This window comes from Varanus komodoensis, unplaced genomic scaffold, assembly GCF_004798865.1.
Source record: "Varanus komodoensis strain SLA01 unplaced genomic scaffold, ASM479886v1 scaffold14_1, whole genome shotgun sequence".
NCBI classification, from domain to species: Eukaryota; Metazoa; Chordata; class Lepidosauria; order Squamata; family Varanidae; genus Varanus; species Varanus komodoensis.
The window spans coordinates 26121661-26140934 of NW_025335438.1; the positions used below are offsets into that span (position 1 = coordinate 26121661).

The following is a 19274-nucleotide window of genomic DNA, read 5'->3' on the forward strand; positions in this document are numbered from 1 at the left end:
AGTTTACTTTTCCAAAATAGATATCTAAAAATAAGATGTGTGAAATGACCCCATGGAAATTGAAGGGTAGTAGCATTGCTGACACTGCAGGAGAAAAATGACAGGATGCAACTAGTCAAAGCATAGATGATAGATTGGTTTCAGAGACACATGACCCGTATTCTGCTTGTGGAATGGGCTTTTCTGAATTTTCCTTTGCACTGTGGTTCTGACCTCCTTTGAAAAACGGATTCCAAGGGTTGGAGATCCTTGGCAATATTGTGGAATATGATGTGGCAGACTTCGGAATGACAAAGATGGAAATTGCACTTCTTCTTGCACAAGTGGAAGGACTTCTACTTGTATAAGTTATTTCTGGTTCCAGGTTAATGAATTAATGCATTTTTTTTAGTTTAGTTGGTTGCACTATCATCTTCATCATAAGATGCAACAAGACAGAAAAGTCTGGGTCTGCAGTGCCACCAACATGACTTGACACTGAATCCAGTGCCCTGAATTGTCATAAGCATAACTACTAGTACAGATATTTAGGAATGATATGCCAGAGTGTTGAGGATCTATGAGTGCTAGGTATTGTGACCGATTATTTTAAATCTCTCTCTCTCTCTCTTCCCCCTCTGTAGCATGCTTCTGCTAAACTACCTGGGCAAAATTGGCAGAGAAACTCCTCTAAAAGCAGCTGCAATTTTTTCAGCAGGATGGAATGCTTTTGAATCTGCAGACTCTCTGGAAAAACCTGTGAACTGGCTCCTTTTTAATTACTATTTAACTACCTGTCTACGGTCTTCAGTTACTAGGTGAGTCAACCTCAGATCTATTTTGAAATCCAGGTCCATTCTGAGGCATAATGATTGTTATCTGAGGGACAACCTTCACCCACATCAGTATGCTTCAACCTTAGATCACTGCTTGCCCACCTATGTATGAAAACAATTAGGTTGGGTGCCACAAAGGAAAAAGCTTTGTACTGTGCAGATACTATCTATTATATTTTATTATTTTAATGAGCTATATGTTGTTGCTTTTATTAATAGTGTTGATCCTTACTAGTTATTAATATTATTATTATGTTTTATGTATTTAAAAGGAACTGCTGGAAGTCTGCCTATATTGCTTATATTCAAAAAGGAAGGCTAGCAGTACTTTAAATGCATAAATATTAAATTTTGAATAGCATTTGTAAAGTTCCTGTGAAAGTACTGTCTATAGAATCTATCTCCTGGTGTAATGCACTTTTTTCATTCTGGATAAAATGTATGAATTTGAACACCAAAGGATTCCAAAAACAAAGCAATTTTTTTTAAAAAAATATGTGGCTTGATGTGGTTAAATGCATGAGTAACCAGGAATGTTTGATTCAAATCTCAGCTCTGAAATGAATTCCCTAGATAGCCTTAAACAAGTTGCCATCTGTCACTATCCCTGGCTAAAGTACCAAAATTAGAGATTACTTTAGGGTCGAGTTCCCTTTCCCCATTGAAAGGAACCCAAGGGGAAGTGGCTTATTCTCAAGAACTTAATTTCTCCTTCTTAACAGCCTTTTTGGCAGCAGAAATGGCACCTGTTTACCAATGGAAGGAACCTTAACCTCCATGAATATTTCGCAGTATTATATCTGTAGGAATAATATTGTTGAGTACCAAAAAACCAAAAAGGTTTCAGTAGTAAATACAGCAACTATGAATGTAAAGCACTTTAATCTTTCCGCGGGTTGACTTTGATTGCAACTGTATTTTTACTGCACTTTTCATGAATATGTATGAATAACATGCAGCTATATATAAATTTATTCAGACTGTATTTTACCTCATAAATGAACCCCTCCCTTTTTATTAGCTTTGCTCACATGATTACTAATGTAATAGTCAATGTACTATAATTCCAGGTTGCCATATAAAGTGGGCATAAGTTTATAAAACTGCTGATTAGCCATGACATTATGCTTTTGCATATGTTTCTGAAGACTTTTGATCCAGTTTTCCATCTCTTTCTTTTACAGACATCAAAAAATGTTTGATAAGCTAGTTAATATGAACCTTGTCATGAAGGTATGAGGAGTAACAATTTGTTTTTTTCATACATTAATTTTACTAATACTGTACTTACAGAAGACCTTAACTTGAATTCTGTACTTCAGGCTAAGACCATTAGGGAATTTGACAAACAGTTCACCTCGGTCATGTTTGGCTATTCTACAATCGATGATTACTATGCAGATGCTAGTCCATGTCATAGGCTGAAGAGAATTGGCATTCCAGTTTTGTGCTTAAATTCTCTGGATGATGTCTTCTCACCAAATCATGGTAAGTTCATCTTTTTTTCTGTTGAGATGCTGGTCTTAGTAGACCTTAGAGATAACTTTGTATAGTCCTGACTGTACTGTTCTATGAATCTATGAACCAGAACGTACAGAGGTGGGCAGTGGTGTAAAAGGTTTCATCACACAGTGGTTCAGTTCTGATGATCTCTTAGACTTACAGAGGCCAGAGTGGTTTGTTGAAGCTGCAGCACATTCCAGTAGCCATTCGCATAATCAGCTGCCTGGGTGTGGTTGGTTGGGCTATCCAAACCTGGGCAGCATGGCTTGTTTGAGGGGAAAGCAACCTTGAAATAACTTGTAGCCTGTTATGGGATTATTTGAGAGTTGTTTCCACCTCAAACTAGCCATGGCACTAGAATTTAACATGCTGTGTCTCAGTAGCTAATTAAGCAAATGCACCCACCTTGCACTTTCATGCACCAAAGTTTAAATTTACCACTTGTTTAAGCTATAGTGACAGTGCAGCCTGGGCTGATATCAAGCATTTTTTCCCAAAAGTATACATGTTATCAAACGGGTAATCCTACATAAAAGACACATTTCACAATTCAAAGTTTCTATTCTTATATAAATATTTCTGACTCTACTTAAATGTGAAATTATGTAAAAATTAAAAGAAGGCCATTAGCAGAGTATCAATCCTGTCATTTGAAAGGGTATACATGCTTCATCTTGTCTACATTATGGATCATATTCCCAAGCTTGATCTTCATTAAACAAGATTGAACAAACACCAGATTGTATGTAACCCAACCTATCCACTAGTATATAATGTTTGCTTGACATTTTTGAGGAGCAAATGTTGGAATGGTAACTTGTACTTTTTTCTCTTTTGTTTTCTTTAGCCATACCAGTAGAAATGGCAAAACAAAATCCAAATGTAGCTTTGATCCTCACTTCATATGGAGGTCATATTGGTTTTCTGGAAGGACTATGGCCAAGAAAATGCACATATATGGACAGAGTCTTCAAGCAATTTGTTCAAGCTGTGTTTGAGCATGGAAGCAAAATCATTAATATATAGCAATTTATCAGAACCATAATTGCAGCACAGTGACATATTATCAGGGTAATTAAGCTTAATGCACATGCTTTAGCAAATAAGCCAGCAAATGAATGAAAACCATTACTAGGAGAAAAAGGATAGTTTTGCCTAGATATTTTGCAATATTATTAATTTTATATATTTATTTAAATATCCCTTTTAAGAATGACCTAAAAAGCACTCTGCACTCATAAAATTGCACTTAACCAAAACCATTAACAGGTAATACTCAGGTTTTAATTTTAGATGATTCACATTATGGAATCTTGCATTTGATTACTTGTTCTCATGTGGCTAATATTCAAAACACATTCTGTGTAATAAATAGGTAGGTTTCCTTCTACATGCACTGAAAGAGAAAATGCTATAGAAAGACATTTTCAAAACTTAAAATAGCAGTTCAAAAAGCCATCTTTAGATACAGCTAATACAAGAATACTGATTTTTTCATTTGTTATACACTGTGGGGATTATATTTACAGATTTCTCCTGTATGCTGATGCCATATATGTCTTACTTTTTAAACACTGTTAACTTGTAACATTTATATTTGTACCAGATGTTTTATGTTAAAGCTCAGAATGGAAATAAATTACATTTTTAAATAAATGTCTTACAAGTAACATTTTGTGTTGTTTGTGCAATGTTTGTATATAAAATATGTTTCCTATGAGGAAAGCTGAACTTCTCATTAGATTGCAATCAACAGGAGAAAGGAAGTCAGGAGAAAGTGGAATTGCTCCAGGGTAAACACAACAGCAGGGTTTTTGTTTTTTTCTACCTTGATTCCCTCATCCAACAGGGAATGGAACTATGAAATGTTTTCAATAACCTCAGAAAGATGCAACTTGAAAAATATTTTCAAAAAGCTTTTAACGAATCCTTATAGTATGCTAGGATACAGTTGCTGGAAGATGTAGGACTTTTTTAACCATGCATGGGATTGCACACATTAGCTGGTCTTTTCACCTGCATGGCAATCAAGAAATAAAATGGAACTATTAAATGGCCTTTCCTTTTTCTTTTCCCTGCTCTCCCACCCCACTTTGTATTGCAGCACATCATATTATTTAAAATGCTTTCTGAGTTTATCGTGACCCAGGCTATGCCCTGGAATGTATTCTTAATATCCACAAGCCTTATCCTTAGCCCTGTTTTCAGTTTAGTGATGTAATATCTGGGAATGATTTGTCCCTTTTGAATAAGTACAGGCAACCAATCAGACACCAATGCATTTGGCATATCTTTCAGGAAAGCTTCTTGTACTTTTAAAGCTCTCATTTTGGAAATTGCCCACACAATGCCTTTAGATACCTTTGGTGATAGCAATTGTCATGACACACACAATTTCATTAACTTTGTTTAGTAAAATAAACAAATTACTGAACTAAAAAGGGTTATTTCATGAACTAGTTGAAGCTTTTCTCCTCTCATCTGCTGTTCATTCTGGAATATCACCAGCAAATCTAACAGAGAAATATGTTAAATGTCAAATTTACATAGCATTTCTACCATAATGAAAATGTATCTGAAAACCTTCATTGCTATAAGACTAATGTGGAATCACTGTTTTGACTGCTTTGGATTAAAGATGTAAAATTTTGAGAAATGAAGTGGCGACAAAAGAAACAAAAATCCTACCATTGTTCCCAGAGCAAATTAGCTATTCTGGAACATTTTAGGTTCCTATTTTATGTTTGACCAGAAGGCACTTCCAAGCAGTCCCTAAAACACATCTGAATCATTCTAGGAGCATGAAGAATTATAGGCAGAGGAAGACACGTTCTGTTTGTAAGGAAGTTTAGAGAAAGTCTTAAACTGGTTCCTGTTTTTGAAAGATTGCTTAGGAATAGTTCTGATAGAAAAGCTACTGACATTTTTTAAAAAACTGCAAAAAAAATCAGCTTCAGAACTAAAAGTCTCCACATTAAGAACCTTTAAGCACTTATAACCTAACATTGAAAAGTGGTGTTTTATTCACATTAGTAAATAATTTCTTTTAATGAACATCTTATTTTTCATTCATTCATTCAGAAAGGTTGTCTCTAGTGGTGGTGTCAACAGTGTTTGTTTAGATGGAGGGGGTTTATCTCAGCTGCAGCACTTTAAAAGGTTGCATTGCTGATACAGAAGGCTGATACAGAGTCAAGAGGTTTTTTATTGAAAAACCAGCTGCAGCTTTAGTTCATGCCAAAGGGAGCTTCACCCGCCCTTCCAATTACAGTCTGTTAAATTTCTTTGTCCCCCCCCCCCAGGGGTGTACAATCTAAACAACCAATCAGCAAGCTCAACATTCTATCATTTACTTGCGTGTTCTATCTATTCATTGTCTAACAGCGCTGCTTTTTCTGCCTGGCCTTGCCCGACACATTTGTAACTTCAGAGAGGTATTTGGGGAGTTCACTTGCTTCAGCTCTAATTAAAGTGTTTAGGGAGTGGACTTGTTTCAGCTCTCAAGACCACAACTAACTGAATACGCTTCTATACTTCTAAGTTACATTGTTGTACAACATATTGGTTTCTATAGGAAAATGCTTTATGATCCAAAGAAGTTTGTTTTCTTGGAGAAAATCGGGGGTGGGGGGGAGATGGATGCAGAAAGAACTTTTCCCAAACCCTTCCAGTCATTCATATATATCTACATAAGACACATATGTCAGAAAGATGTTGGTCAGCTTGATCCTGTGTTGCAGCTTAAGAGCAATTGACCACTTAGAATCATAGCAGAGTTGGAGGGGGACAGAGGGACATCAGGCCCAACTCCCTGCTCAGCGCAGGACTCCAAGTTAAACCATCCCTCTCAGATAGCTGTCCATTTTGAATGCCTCTAGCGTGGGAGAACCCACAACCTCCTGGGATAATTGGTTCCATTATCATATTACTCTAAAAGTCATGAAATTTTTCCTGTTATCTAGACAAAATCTGGTTTCTTGTAACTTGAGTCCATTATTCCGTGTCCTGCACTCTGGAATGAATGAGATCCTGGCCTCCCTCTTTGTGACAACCTTTCAAGTACTTGTAGAGTGCTTTCATATCTTCCCTCAATCTTCTCAAAGCTAAAAATGCCCAGTTCTTTAAATCTCTTCTTACAGAGATATGCTTCCAGTCAGGATCATCCTGTTTAAATAGTTACAACTGAACTACATGTTCTATTTTGTGGGATGAAGAGTTAGGCAAAGACATACAAGATCACAAGATCAAACAGGATTATACGTTATCTAAAATGAATTATAAAAAAACTTGCTATCAAGACCATCATAATAATAAGGCCTTCAGCTATTAGTGGTTTCCACTTAGTCAGGCCATACACTGTCTCCCTAAAAAGAAAACATTCAAAAGAAAGCCTGGCAACTGCCTTGTTAATTTGATGAATTTGACATGATACCTGCTTAAAAGGCTTTGATAAAGGGTTTTCTGAAAGAAAGTCACGCTGCTAAATTTTTAGATATTTGAGAAATCCATTGTGGTCAATGGTTAAGAGCAAAGGACTGGGACTCAGGAGATTTAGGTGCTAGTCCCTGCTCAGTCATGGAACTCAATGGCTGACTTTCAGCTGGTGACAGTCTCTCAGCAAGACTTACAGTTGTTTGAAGAAAAGGTTGAAAGAAGGAGAATTATGTAAGATGCCTTGAGTTTCTTAAAAGGAAAAAAGAGGGACATAAATATACTGCCCTGAGAACTTCAGATATGGACTGGTTATAGACATGAAACAAATAAATAAAGGCAGTAATTCTATGCACTTTAAAATACAGGGGGCATATTTCTGAATCTAACCGCCAAACTGGACATCAATTAGAAGATGTACATCCAGCCATCACTGTACACATTTACTTAGAAATAACCAGTCCTGCTCAATTCATTGGAAGTTATTCCTGTTATGAACACTCCTTCCTTTCCGTCAGAAGAGAAAAATATTCCAGGCATGCAGAGAGTTCTTTTAAAAACTTTATTGCAATGAAGGGAACAGAAAGGAATGGTTTCCTTCCCATTTTTCTGTTCACCTGAGCACATGTTCACACACCCCTTTTGAACCCTGCTCCCGGCTGCTTGTTCCCTCCTCCCTTCCCCTAATTGGCTAATAGGGTACTGAGAGTTTACACTCTTTCCACCAGCCTACTTCACGCTGCCCCAACACTGGCCCTTCTTTCCAATCCAGCCCTGCTCCCAGTGGGCTACAATAGGCTCATTTTGTTCTGCCCAGCTTGTCAATAAACAATCAGGAAGTATTTGGCCCTCCTGCCTACTTGCCTGTTTCCCCATACCTCGTGCTATCTGATTTTGGCCCCTCCCCTCCTTTGGGCTAAGTAATTTTCTTTGTTACTTTTTAAAATCTCTTTACTCCCTTGTTTCAAATCATACTTTCACACTTATTCCCAAGAAAACTTGCATAGATCCTTGCCTGGGTTAGAAGTGCAATTTTAATTAGTGAAGCTTCAAGAGAATATGTTTGCCAACTAAGCAAAAATTCTGCTAGCAAAGCTCAAAGTAGCATTAAATTCAGTTTTTTGTTCAGGATTACCAAATCAGGATGCATCAGCAGGAGCTTAGAAAGCCTTAGTAAACTTTAGACACACATTTTCTTAACAGGGTTATGTTGTTATAGTTCCGGAAAGTTGTATATATCTATAATGGTAATGACATAATAAGTTAATATTGTGACCATCCCAGACCCATTTTAATCCTATCTTCCTTGTACATTTAAGAACATGGTTATGTCCTGCATTTGATCAGGTTCCAATACATTCTAAAATTGCAGCTTTGATTGCTTATGCAAGCCAGAAACTAGAAATGTCATTTTTAAATGACCTTCTTTGTTATCTTCTGTGCGGCAAGATTGTTCCCTGGGTTAGTAACGAGCTAGTAACCAACTCCAGGCGTTTTCTCCTTGTAAGGAAAGGCCCATAATCTCTTAATAGTAGATTGTCTCCTGCCCCATGGCTGCCAATAGCGGGCACTGTAACATCAGGAGAATCTTGTGTGTATTGGTCAAGAAGAAGCAAACACTGAGGGCCATAGTCTTATATCCGAGCGTAATAGTAAAACGTATTTGCTTGTTATTATGTAGCCAAAACGGCACCATCAAAGCATAAAAAGAAGTAACAGACGGCTCAGAAAATCCTGAAAGTTGCAAAAAGCGTTCAGTGCAAACTGAGCACACACAAAGCATATACTGTTAAAGAGGAGGCTGCAGAAACCTAAGCAGAGCCAACTCACACTACATTTTGTTACAAACTCTGCTTCTAGCTACACATGCGCGGGAGCTGCCTCTTAATACTCGTGGCCGGAAATCCGTTTCCGAAATTGGGAAGTTTCCTGTGGGAGGCGTCGGCATGACTGTCAAACGTCAGCTGGCTGGTCTTTGGCGGCCGGGCGGAAACGGTGGTGCTGCAAAGAGAAAGAAAATATTGCACCTCTCTGTCATACTTCTGGATTCCTAATGCCAGACTTTGACTCCTCCAGCTGAGGGCAGATGTTGGAAGTAAACATGACCCGAGGATCCTGGAACAAAGCGGAGACTCGTCTCCTTGCAGTTCTCGGAAAGACTCTTACTTGTCCCAAAAAGTTGCTTTGAGCCTGCGACTTCACTGGCTGTTGAGACAGAGCTCTGCAATTCTTCCTAACAACGGCTTGGAAGCTTGGCGGGCGCGACCCGGAAGAAAGCAGAGAAGTTAAAATAATGTTTCTCAGCACGGCATTCTCCAAATGGGTGTTGGACTACAGCTCCCATTTTCCCAGTCTATGCCCATGATGAGGTTGGCAAGGCTTCATTTGCTGAATTTTTTTTGAAAGGGAACGGCACATCTCTAATGGTGATCAGAAAAAAATGCCTTTGTTTTCGTTTCTTGGAAAATATTATTTGTTAAATTAGTATTGCTTCGTTCTCCCAAATGATGCTCAAGGTGGTTAAGGGCAACATACAAACACAATAAATGTAATAATGCAAGGCAACAACAAAAGAATTAAAGCCGTTTATAAAACCAGTAACAGTATTTGAACACGTTTGTATTCTAGTTGCACTGGTAGACAGCGTGGTGCTAACAGGCAGCTCTCAAAATAAACAAACAGACACTATTTGTGTGCATGTGACTTTTAAAATCCTTATGCTGTGAAGTGTGTGTGTGTGTGTGTGTGTGAGAGAGAGAGAGAGAGAGAGAGAGAGAGAGAGAGAGAGAGAGAGAGATGTTGGCCAGCAAGAGACTTGCATTACAGCACTAAAATGACAAGCCCCCACCGCCTGCCATCCAATGGACTGAGGACTTCACTTTCCTTTCCATATTTGAGCATGCAACTATCACCAGCAAAAGCTTTGAGGGCGTTTATCTGGACTGCATCCAATTATTTATATACCTGACTTTCCACACTCTTTTTCTCCTAATCGGACCTTCCCAAAAGAGACAGACACGCACGTACACTTTCAGCTCGCCTGGGGAATCTCTCTCTCTCGATCTTTGGTGGAAGGCAGGATATAAATCAAATCAAAAAATAAAACCAAAATCTCGGCCCACTTCCCATTTTCCTTTCCTAGCCTTCGTTGCTTTCGTATAACTTTCTTGAATGTTTTGTGGAATAAATGCAAGAAATAAATTTAACATGTGTTTTTAAAAATGTTTTTTTTAAAGACGAAAGAGAGATTTGGAGGCTATAACTTTTCAAAGCACTCCAGCAATCAAAAGGGGGAGTCCTATGTAACATTTATTTCGGCTGTTGCTTCAGGTGAGTTCCTAACTATACTTGTCCCCTCACATGGCGGACGTAAGACCTGCAGTGAAAAACCGGAAATCGATCTAGAAAGCCGTTTTTTCAGACCGCGGACCGCTTTTGGGGTTCTGGGATACCCGGATGTAGGGAGGCGTTCTAGTCGCTTCCTTTCTCTCTCTCCCTCTCTCGCACGGCTGCTCAGCGCCGGCCGGGTGTCATGAGGAACCGACGCGAGGGTCGCTGACGCTGTGTTGAGCGGCGCGCGCGCGCGCGGAGAAAGCGACTTTGTCCCTGCGCGGCAGCTTCTCCCGCACCTGCCCCCGCCTCTGCGCTCGCCTCTCCGTCGTCCCGAAACAGCTCGTGCTGCGGGCGGGCAGCTCGTTCCGTTCGCCTCTACCTCAACGTCCCAGAGGTAAGTGACAACCCCGCTCTTCTTCCGCGTACAGTCGGCAGGAGGGGCGGCGGTGAAAAGTAAAAGAAATATTCGGAGGCAGGGTGGCCTTTCCCCGCCCGCGTCGCTTCCCTTCCCTTCCCTTCCCTTCCCTTCCCTTCCCTTCCCTTCCCTTCCCCAGCCCGCAGTTTGGTTTTTGGCATCTGGTCAGTGGGGGCTTTTGTATCCACTGTACATATGGGCTTTGTTGAAGGCGAGGAACTGGCGAGAAATGGGGAAGCTGGGCTGGCACACCTGTCCCCAGTCCCCCCCCCCCATCATGCATTCTGTTACTTTTATTCAGACCAACTGCTTCTTCATACAGAACCAAATTGGTTTATAATACATTAGGGATATCCGAGATAACTTGATACTCTGAAGCTCTGCATACCTTCCTGTTGGTGCTCTTTTTTTTGGGGGGGGGTGTTTTGGAGCTCTCGGTAGCTGCACCGTTTGGCTTCCAGTTTCTGAGCTCTTCCTCTCTAATCTTCTCTAATCGAGGATGGAGGCGTCATGCCGTCCGTGGTTTGTTAAATCAAGTTGTGGTTGGCTGGGCTGCCCAAACCTGCACCATCTGAACAAACTGCCATGTCCTGATGGTTGCCAAATCAGGATTTCAGTGTGTGGTTTGATGATGATGGTTGGATATTGTCTGCAAATCAACAGCTAGCCTTGCTTTACACAGGCTGAATCAGGTGACTTTTCTGTGCCATATGTGCTACAAAATAGTTTCATATTATTCTACTCGAGGCAGGATGATGATCCACCCTCGAGGCAGGATCCATCCTTTATATGTGTTTATGTGAACTGATTTTGCACTGAAGTTCTCCAACTGCAGATATGGATTGTTGAAACAACCATTTATGTATGTCACCTATATGCCATTTGTTACTTGAAGAAATGCCAGCAGCGGTTTTATTACATACAGAATGCTGCCAGCTGCTTGAGCCATTATACCTATTATACAAGAAGCCCAAGGTAACATGGAACCCTGCACTGAACAGGGGGTTGGACCTGGTGACCCTCTGGCCCATGCAGCACTGCTGTTATGGGATTGTATGATTCTGTGATCAAGTGCATATGAAATAATGCTGCAACCAGTTGTGGGTTCCTGGCAAATATGCTGGAATGATACATCCTTTCTTAGATATCTGTATTACATTCACACCATTACTTTAACCAAAACACAGTTGTAAAGCTTTATGAAGAAGCTTTCTTCTAGTGCTTTAGTGTTTGTGATCTTTTGAATATAGATATTATACCTATTTTTACAGTTATTGCCTGTTTTTCTATTGCCAGTGTGTTTACAGTGGTGATGGTGTGGGCCTTGGACCACACAGATCAGAATTTAAAATTTTATTTAGTCATGACCCTTAACTTTGGCTCTTCATTATTGGCTTGTCTATGCAGGGCATTCATTGTGCCTTATGGTAGTTTGTGGGTACTTTACATAATGCTGCCATCCTTCAGAGCCTTTCCCATTCTTTTCAATCATTGCAAAATATTGATTATATGGAAATGGTGGGATAAACTGGAATGAAACCATTGTGTATTTGCAGAATTCTGCTATACCATGGCACCACCTTGTGGTTCTGTAATGGAAATGTACAGAAAGGCAGAGCATTAAAGCCCGGGGTAAGGGGGATGCTAATAAAGGAGCTGATCTTAATTCTGCAAACAGCTTGGAAACAAAAGCATTTATTAAGTTTCATGTAGAGAAGCCATATCTTTCAGCTGAAGGTACATTACTGGGTTAATGTGCAGATAAAGGAAGGACAGGAGACATTGTATGCCAGCCAGAGCTTCTTGGAAGAAACATAAGATAAAACTGTGTAGGCATGTGAGAGATATGTTTATATTTGTATAGGCATGAGTAGCTATATTTGTGTTATGCGAATTAGCCATGTAAACAGTTGCAACAGGTATAACATTGTGACTTAGGCTGCTATCAAAACCTGCCATTTGTATACAGTTTGGAGATCAGGTGGGGGAATAGTACACAATGGGGGGATGATGGCCCATTGGGATAAAACAATAGGGGATGAACACTCAGGTCGGGGATGAATACAATACAAAAGAAGAACCTTCAGGACAAGGCATATGTTAGCATGTCTAAGGTGCCCCTCAAAGAAAGACCTTTCAGGACAGGGACATTAGCATGTCTAAAATGCACCTGTGCAGCAAGACTTGCAACTTGGATTCCTGATCAGATTAGGAAGAACACAAAAGGACCCTCAGGACAGGTAAACTATTTGCATATCTAAGAGAGTACCCCCAGAGGACAGGCAAGCAATTAGCATTGCTAAGGTGGGGAGCAATATGGATTCCTGATAAGAAATAAGATGAGGAATTTAGACTCATCTTAAGTCTAAAAGCTGTCCTTACCGTGTCAGGTTTTCAGCAACCATTTATGGCAAAGCTTTTGCTCATTTTTCCTGTTATATCCAAGTCATAATTGGGCCAAAGCATTGTTGTAGTAATAGGGAGCATTAGGTAGCTTAGGATTGGAATCACTGGTGCTACAGGAGCACTTTGGTTTAGGACTAAAAGTAATGCTTTTCTGGTGGCAGTCTCTTTGTCCTTGCTGATTGCTCCTTGTGACAGGAACTGTAAATTTTAGCCATGGAATACTATTTATTTGGCTGAAGAAAAATGTTGTAACAAAATATATTGTAATATAACTACCTTGTTCTATCACAATGGAACAAAGATATGGCAGTTTTAAGGCTATTAACTATAACCAACTGATATTTAGGGTTGGAGTTTTGTTTTGTTTTTTGAACAGCTGGGATATTTTCTACACACATTTTTTAAACCAGTTTACTTTAATTTCAGGAGACATGGGCACCTTTCCTAATTTCTTGGCAATATAAATTGAAGAAACTTATGTAACAGTCAAATGATTTATCTGTATAGTCTTCCTAATTTGGTGGCCCTTATACTTTGTCTCTGAATTTATTTCTGCTTCATCAGAGGGGACAAAATAGGTTTTGGGGAAGGTTTGTTGATCCCTAGTATTAGTTTTTCCCCGAAAGTATGTGAAAAGGCACAATTAATAGAAATGTAAAAATAACTTGTACACAATAAAGGCACATTATCAGAGGCTAAAGTAAAGGTCCTGAGGGGCTCCCAGGAGAGTTAGAAAAAGCAGAGTTGGTTCTTTGATTTTGTTTAATGTCTAGTTGTACTAGAATAATGTTGAGGTAGACTAAGGTTGCTTGATATAGAGCAATATGAATCCTGAACAAAGAGACTAGCATATATTCTGTATTTTTTAGTTGGTGCTTTGTCCTAAAATTCTGCCCTAAATCCTTTTTCTAAAAGTCAACATACTGTGACAGGATGACCCCCACAGTGGAATTTTGAGAAAAAGAGAATGTTGGTGACCTATTTGAATTGTGCCGAACGTATGTAGGTCATTTTTTGTTACATTATTTCACTTACCCTAGTCTGTTGAAAGGGTAAGGCATTTTTTAGAATATCACAGCCCTGATTTGATCTTCTGGGATATTTTACCAGCCAAGCCTGTATTAGCAGCTCCAAAAGCAAAGTAATAAACAAACATTCTCAGATTCTCAAAGCACTGAATTCTGACCCAGAACAAAATATTGCACTTATGTGGAATTAAAGTAGCATATATGGATTTGTTCACTTAAAACTCATGCTTATGCAATATCAGGCTTATAGGAGGGTTAGGGTTAAGATTAAAGTTCAGCTTAGCATTAGGAAAATATCAGTCCTTGTCAATCTCTAACAAGTTCAGATAAGGCAGAAGAAGCCAGCTGCCAAGAAAAACCACTTGACCACCTTGATGTGTGTTCTAGTAGGTTTTAATAGCATAGAAACAGGCTAGTTAACAACTGATTATATTAATTGCAAAAATGTGGATATTAATAATGTGACTGTATTTATATATACATATTTGTGTGTGTGTGTGTATTAAAAGAAAAATCCATGATCACGTTGCCTTAACAAACACTTCCTATATATTGGGCTGTTAGTTAAAGTCCAGGTTAGAGTTATGGTTAAAATATCAGTCTCTTTGTCTATGTAGGGGCCTGAAACAAACTCAGATGAGGCAGAAAAGTCCAGCTCCCAAGAAAAGTTGCAACTGTGGTGAAGGATTACATATGTATATGGGGTGTAAGGCCATAAGACTTAGGGTTAAGCTCCAGGTTTGGGTTCAGGTTAGGACAACCATAAGTTCCTGTGCATGTCTAAGACCAGGATGAGGTAGAAAAACAAGCTACCCATAGAAAACTCCTAGTATGCTCCTTTTGCTCAAATTCTCAATATTTATGGGGAAATAGAAGGGGTAGTTATGGTAGTGGTTAAATTGCAGGTTAAGGCAAAGTTTGGAAAACATCAGTCCCTCTGCATGTTTAGGGCCTTGCAAGAAGCCTCAGCAGAAGCCTTGCATATCTTTGTGTTACAGATGGGGCTCTTAGGGTTGTGGTGAAGATTCTGGCTAGGGTAAAGAAAATATGGGTCTTTGTACTTATGTAAAAGGCCAGAACATGCCCAGATGAATCAGAAAAATGAGTTGCCAGGAAATAGCCCTCAGTGGTTTGGTTTCCATGATCATGGGTAGTAGAAGTGACTGTTACAGTAAGGGTTAAGCTTTGGTTTAGCGTTAGGTTTTTGGGGAAAAAATCAGCCTTTGTACCTGTGGAACAAGTTTGTATGAGTGAGCAAAAATGGTCTGCTCAGAAAAGCATGATTGTACCTTTACTAAAGCATTGCATGTATGTGGTAAGTATATGAGGCAGTTATGGATAGGGTTAAGTTTTAGGTTAAATTAGGAAAATATCGGTCCTTGTGTATGTCTAAGGGCCTGGAACAAGCTCAGATCACGGTGTAAACGCCAGCTGTTAAGGAAAGCCACGTTTGTGTTGCCTTTTCCAAGCCTTTACGTATTTTTGGGGTGTATACTGGTATGTAGGGTTAGTGTTAACTTTAGGTTGATGTTAGGGTTAGGAAAATACTAATCTCTGTGCATGTGGAAGTGCCTTGAACAAGTTCACATAAAAACAGAGCTGCCAAGAAAAGTCATGATAGTGCTACCTTCATTTAGGTTTCTGTATGCCTGGGGAGTATATGGGGCAGTTTCAGAAAGGGTCAAAGTTTAGGGCAGGTTCAAGGTTTGGAAAATATCAGTCCCTCTACATATCTAAGGGCCTGGTGGAAACTCAGATGTGGGAGAAAAAGTGAACTATGAAGAGAATCTGTGATTGAAGTGCCTTTGGTAAAGCATTGCCTATGTACTGGCAGTATTTGGCCATGCATGGATAGGGTTGTGCTTCTGGTTAGGATTAGGGTAGGAAAATCTCAGTCCTTGCACATTAGGGCCTGCAGAAACAGTATAAAAAACAGTTTCCAGGGGAAACCCCAAGTGCCCTGCCTTTGCTGAAGCTTTCCATGTACGTGGGGAGTTGGTGGGGCAGTGATGGTAAGGGTTTAGCTTCCGGTTCACAGTATGGTTAGAAAAGTATCAGTCCCTGTGCATGTCTATGGGCCAACATAGTAGTCTCAGTCTCTCATAGAACTGGAATGCTAATTGAATCTGAATCCATTAACTTGGAAGTATTGTAATGTGAATTATAGGTCCAAGTATCTGAACTTTAAGACATATGTAAATTGCTTAATTTCCAATAATACTGTGTTTTTCTGTATTCATAGGAAATATGTAATGATCTCTTTGGATGCAAATTTGTAAGGAATGTGTTTTTCACAGATCAGTACATTTCTTCTACTGAGACAGAGTTCACTTACAAAACAGTACCTGTGAGTAAGCCAAGTCTTCTGTTAAACTTTGCAATTCAGTTGTGATTTATGCAGAAACTGCTGGAGAGGTTGTAAAGATGACAGATTATTTGTCTTTTTCAGAAATGGCAGCACAGAAAAGAAAATCTGTGCTAGTAGAACCTCCAGCTAAGCATCGGAAAGTGGATAAGAATAGTAAATCAGTAACAACTAGCAAAGAAAGGATATTGCTTGATGGCAAACATGTATCAAATAAAAAGACAGTGTTGAAGAAAAATATGTGCAAAATTGCTTCCAAAACTAACAGGTCACCTGTCAATAAATCCATACATAGATCATCTCAACCATCTTCTCAAATTAAACAAGCTCAAAAGCACTCCAAACCGACTTCAAATGAATTAAAGAAGAAAACATGCAAAACAGTACATGTGAAAAAAACATCTTTAAAGTCTTTAGGTAAATTAACTCCTACAAAAACATCCCTAAAAACTTCTAAAACAAGCCATACAAAATACACAAACTCCTCCAAAACCTGTACTAGAGCTAAAGGAAAACCCAGTGTTGTCAAAAGTAAGACTTCTCATGAAAGCAAGAAACAGAAGTCATCTGCAGAAACAGTAAAGTGTTTTGCTGAAGCTATATGTAATAGATATTCAGCAAAGTGCAATAAATCTACACATAAGACCCGGTGTTCTGAAACAAAACAAATAAAAAATAATTCAAAAAAGGATAGAAAAGCTAAAACTGGAAAATATCTTAAAGGAAGCAGTGTTAGCTTAGAAGTTCAGAATTCAAAAAATCCTTGTGCAAAAAAGCCAGTGCTGCAAAATCCTGGACCAAAACAGAGTAAAATTTTCAGTGACAAAAAATCTTGTGATTCTGACCAGGGAAAAATAACCACAAGGTCAATGAGAACTAATTCTAACAAAAGTCCTGTCGATACACAAGAGCAGTTTCATTTCACAAAAACTAGGGAAGTATCTCAGAAGGAGATGATACAGGATCTTAATAAGTTGCAACATATTGTTTCACATGATGAGTATCAAACCAGAAAATCACCAAGACTGCAGCAATCATCAGTTGTGTCTACAATATCCTTGCGCAGTAAAAAAATTAAAGAAGAACATGCTTCTACAAAACAATGTATCCAGATGAAAAGACAGAGTGGATGTATAAAAAATGAAAAGATGGTACATTTTGAGCAGAAAAAAGAAGATAAGCCCTTGAAAAAGGATGAATATACAAATCAAGAACAAAAAATAATAAGTATTGAAAAAATGGGTTCTCTGAAGGAAAAAAAATGTGAAACAGATTCTAAAATTAATGATTTGACTGTTTCTCAAGATAAGATAAGTGAATCAAGAAACCTTGATTGCATTCTTCAAGAATCCGGGAATGAAGCTATCAACACAATTGCCTGCTCTATGACATCATCTTGCAATGTAATAAGTAAGGAAAAGAAATCAGTACACAAAAATGGGAAAATCAGTGTAAAAGCTAAGAGAACTTTGCAGGCTCCATTGAATATAAAACCTGCTTATCAACCAGAGGATATGATGAAGTCCAAAAAGATTAGCATCCTTGAGCTATGTGAGGAAATTGCAGGTGAGATTGAGTCAGACACAGTGGAGGTAAAAAGAGATTCTCCTAATGCTGAATATGGAAAAGAGGGAGAAAGAGATACAGTAGTGGATTTGCCAAAGACTACAATATCTACTGATGAGCAAACGAAACAGAACTCCCAATGTAAGCGATTTTTCCCTAGCAAAAAAGGAATGCCTGTCAAATGTACTGTGAATGGCAGACATAACACTACAAACAAAAACTCTAAATGGACCAAAATAAAATTAAAAAAGGTTAATCATATGAACCAAACTCTTTCAAATTGTGCAAATACTCCAGAACATGCTTTTTTAAAGAGCAGCATTCCAGAAGGAGGGCAAGCAAGAGCTGTAGAAATATACCTTCCAGAAACTCAAAGGAAATTGATACAATCACAAAACAATGGTAAAACAACTTATGACCAGAAGTTGAATACAGCTTGCTTGGAAGAAATGCAGACTAAAGATAGGATATCACCTGTTCAACAGTCCACTGTAAAAGCTGTAGAAAATGGCTTGTTTGAGACAAAACAGTGTTCTGAGTCAACACCAGATGAGGTAATTACTTGCAATATTGTTGAATGGAGATAGCATAACTTTTATACATTTCATTATGAGATTAGCTTAAACAGTAATTTTTATGAGGCACTCTGTGAGGTAATTTGAGTATATTGCAGTGTAGTTTGTTTAAAATGAGCCAGTTTGTGCATCCCTATTTATTTTCCTAAGTAAAATGTGTAGAGGCTATTTTGGTCAATTTCACTTTAAGCCCTTATGCATGGTTTTCTGGCCATGAGAGAATGACCTGGTCTGCACATAACAAATAGCCACTTTGGGAGAATTTCCCTGTGCAGTCTTCTGTTGCCATGGCTGCCATTTTGAATATTTAAGTCACAATGGGAGTGCATTGTAATTTGCTTTTACACCTGAGTGCAGCAGAGTATGATAGTTGACAAGCCATCCATAACGTGGGCTGTTTTAGAATTGTAAGTTGCTTCATTAGGTTCACATGTAATACAAGATATAACACACCTACTTCTGTGGCTCAAATAGTCAGAATGGTAGACGCTGCCACAAAGCTCACAGGAAATAAACAATGGTGGTTTCTTGTTCTGTGTAAACTAAGTCACTCTCTACTACATTTGCTACAGGCTTACAATATAACAGTAGCATTCTAGAGCTTCCTTTCCTTTCAAAAGCACAGCCAGCTATATCTTGTACCACAGCTGTATCATTTTCTCTTGTCAGTCTAGCAGTGTGCATGGCAACATCAAGAGGAAATAATCTATTTATTTATTATTAGTTAACTGTGTAAAAAGTAGTCTACATATTAGTTGCCAACAGACTTTTCCAGCTTAGAGTATATATAATTCAATTTCATGGAAATGGTTTTTGCCTTCAGTGCAGTGTAAGAAG

The 19274-nt window shown here is 38.7% G+C and overlaps 2 protein-coding genes and 1 long non-coding RNA gene across 10 annotated transcripts in view; 2 read left to right on the plus strand and 1 right to left on the minus strand.

The window, feature by feature from the left end:
* The window catches only part of ABHD3 (abhydrolase domain containing 3, phospholipase), a 20610-nt gene extending 16672 nt beyond the window's left edge, over window positions 1–3938 (plus strand). The window contains exons 6-9 of the mRNA XM_044424252.1: window positions 624–797; window positions 2000–2048; window positions 2138–2303; window positions 3166–3938. Of these exons, the coding sequence (XP_044280187.1) occupies window positions 624–797; window positions 2000–2048; window positions 2138–2303; window positions 3166–3344 (568 nt within the window). The 3' untranslated portion in view covers window positions 3345–3938. The remainder of the gene's footprint in view (window positions 1–623; window positions 798–1999; window positions 2049–2137; window positions 2304–3165) is intronic.
* Window positions 1–10314, minus strand: part of LOC123020467 — a 19104-nt gene extending 8790 nt beyond the window's left edge. Inside the window, exon 1 of the long non-coding RNA XR_006414114.1 lies at window positions 10202–10314. This is a non-coding gene — a long non-coding RNA (uncharacterized LOC123020467). The remainder of the gene's footprint in view (window positions 1–10201) is intronic.
* The window catches only part of ESCO1 (establishment of sister chromatid cohesion N-acetyltransferase 1), a 98307-nt gene continuing 89213 nt past the window's right edge, over window positions 10181–19274 (plus strand). For 5 of the 8 annotated variants that reach the window (XR_006414108.1, XR_006414110.1, XR_006414112.1 and 2 more), the window contains exons 1-3: window positions 10182–10476; window positions 16174–16278; window positions 16381–18416. Coding sequence is in view for 3 of the 8 variants with exons in the window: in XM_044424246.1 (XP_044280181.1) it covers window positions 16383–18416 (2034 nt within the window). In the remaining 5 variants the exon portion in view is untranslated. Of the gene's footprint in view, window positions 10477–16173; window positions 16279–16380; window positions 18417–19274 lie in introns of all 8 variants that reach the window. The other 3 variants (XR_006414111.1, XR_006414109.1, XM_044424245.1) reach the window with 1 other exon arrangement.